Source organism: Brassica napus, chromosome C4 (genome assembly GCF_020379485.1).
Source record: "Brassica napus cultivar Da-Ae chromosome C4, Da-Ae, whole genome shotgun sequence".
NCBI lineage: Eukaryota > Viridiplantae > Streptophyta > Magnoliopsida > Brassicales > Brassicaceae > Brassica > Brassica napus.
The window spans coordinates 52,453,611-52,455,654 of record NC_063447.1 but is presented as its reverse complement, the minus strand read 5'-3'; the positions used below and the strand labels follow the sequence as shown (position 1 = coordinate 52,455,654).

General features: G+C 32.8%; 1 protein-coding gene across 1 annotated transcript; it reads left to right on the top strand.

The window, feature by feature from the left end:
* Positions 1 to 268: 268 nt before the first annotated feature.
* LOC125585503 lies at positions 269 to 1,388 on the top strand. Its single transcript, XM_048754694.1, has 3 exons — positions 269 to 801; positions 946 to 1,094; positions 1,174 to 1,388. The coding sequence occupies exons 1-3, from the start codon at positions 696 to 698 to the stop codon at positions 1,315 to 1,317; spliced, it is 399 nt and encodes a 132-aa protein (XP_048610651.1). The 5' UTR covers positions 269 to 695; the 3' UTR covers positions 1,318 to 1,388.
* The last annotated feature ends 656 nt before the right edge of the window (positions 1,389 to 2,044 follow it).

Below are 2,044 nucleotides of genomic sequence, written 5' to 3'. Positions count from 1 at the left end.
AGTAAAGGTTCAGAAGATCTTCTCCAAATGGTTTTGAGATGAACTCCTTTACAAATCTTCACAAATCACACCAAAACAAGTACAAAACACTCAAATCTTCTCTCTAGAACTTGTAAATCTCCTCCTTGGTCGCCCCTGGTCTTTTCTGAGTCTCAAAGGTCGAGCTTTTCGGAATTATTGAGGGGAGTGGGTAAAAAGGAGTGAAAAGCTCGTTTGTGCGTGTGGAGCCCGTAGAGCCTGAGATCGGTCGATCCACATATACCGGATCGGTCGATCTAGAGCATGAAAGCTTAAGATCGGTCGATCCACATTGACTGGATCGGTCGATCTATCGTCCTGTGCGATCAATACTTCATTCGGTCCACTGTTCGGTCTATCTTGTTTCTGAATAAATCCCGAATGCGTTCTTTTCTTTCAAGCTATCTAGTAACCTGCATATTACACTTAAGAACACCAAAACGCATCAAATAGACCAAAACATTAATTAAAACCGACCATTTAATTGCTCCAAAACGAGTTTAAAACCGTTAAAAACACGGAATATCACCTCGCCGTCGGCCGGAAATCTCTCAGCACTCAGTTTCTCTCTCTTTCTCTCCCTTTTCATTTTAAAGACTTTTTTTAACTCTCAAGAAATATAATAGAGTAAAAGTCTGAGATTCCTGAGCCTGCTCGTTGTATCAGTTTCGCTAGAGATGGTATGCAGAGGAAAGATTGGCTCTGTCTTGTTGCTGTCCATTGTGACTGTTGGTTGCTCACTGTTTCTTTCTACTTTGGTGCTCGCCTTAATCGTAACGAGAGGTATTCACTCTTATCTTTTACCATGGAAATGACCAAGTGGTTTGACACCAATGCAACTTACGTATCTTTCTTCATTATTTATTTTTATCCATTTAAAAATCCGAAGCTTCACTCCCTTAAACTATCCATTGGTATCATGAACAGAGCATTACATATACTTAATCGGCATCTTGAGCAAGGCTTGTGATACATGGAAGATATGGGGATTAGTTGAGAAAGTGATGGTGAGCACTAACCATAACATTCCTCGTTCTATATGGGTGGCAGTGCTTCAAATAACAGAGTATCTGCTTGTGAGTGTTTCAATAGATAAGTCCTTTCACTTTTCGTTGTGTTCAAAGTTGATTCTTTTTTATTGTGTTGTTGTTGCAGGGAAGTGTGAAGACTGCACATCCTCAACTGTTATATGAGACCATGATATATAGGGGTTGTTTGTTCAAGATGAAGTATGCAAACATGTCCACGATATCTTATTTGTATTTTTTTTTTTTTGAGGCTTCTTTCTATATTTTGTAAATATTTGTGTTCTTCCTAATATTGTGTCTTCACTGTATATAAAGAAAAATAAAATCTAACCTTTAATTTTATTTTGTAAATATCATTTTTTTATGATTGCTCAAATAAATTTAAAATTTCATAATAATATAAAGATTATGTTCAGAGATTGAATTAGCATGTGTGGTCTGAGGTTCAGATTTCATATTTGAAAATGTTGTCCAGAAAAATATTTAATATTTGAAACTAATTTTATAAAATATTAAACTTTGAATTTAAAATTAAGATTTGAGATTAAAATAATAAAATATTTTAGTTTTGAGGGTTGTGTTTAAAGTTTAGAGTTTCAACCCTAATCTCTAAACATAAACTTTAAAACTTCAATTTTTTCATAATATAACTTTAATCTTAAATTTAATCATTTAAAAAATACAATATAAACTATAAATTCTAAACCTCAAACACTGAATCTTAAATCTACACCGTAAATCTAATCCCTAAACCCTAAACCTAAATCTTGCATACAAAATTTTAAAACTCTAATCTTTTATTATTTAACTTTATATCTTAAATTTAATTTTAAAGTCTGATATTAAATCTTAAATCTATACACATAACAATATATTCCGAACCTGAAATTTAATATTCCACAATTCACTCTCAAATCTTAAATTCCAAACTTCAAACACAATACTCCAAACTTAAACTTTATACCTCAAACCATAAAACCTAAACTTCAAAGCTTATA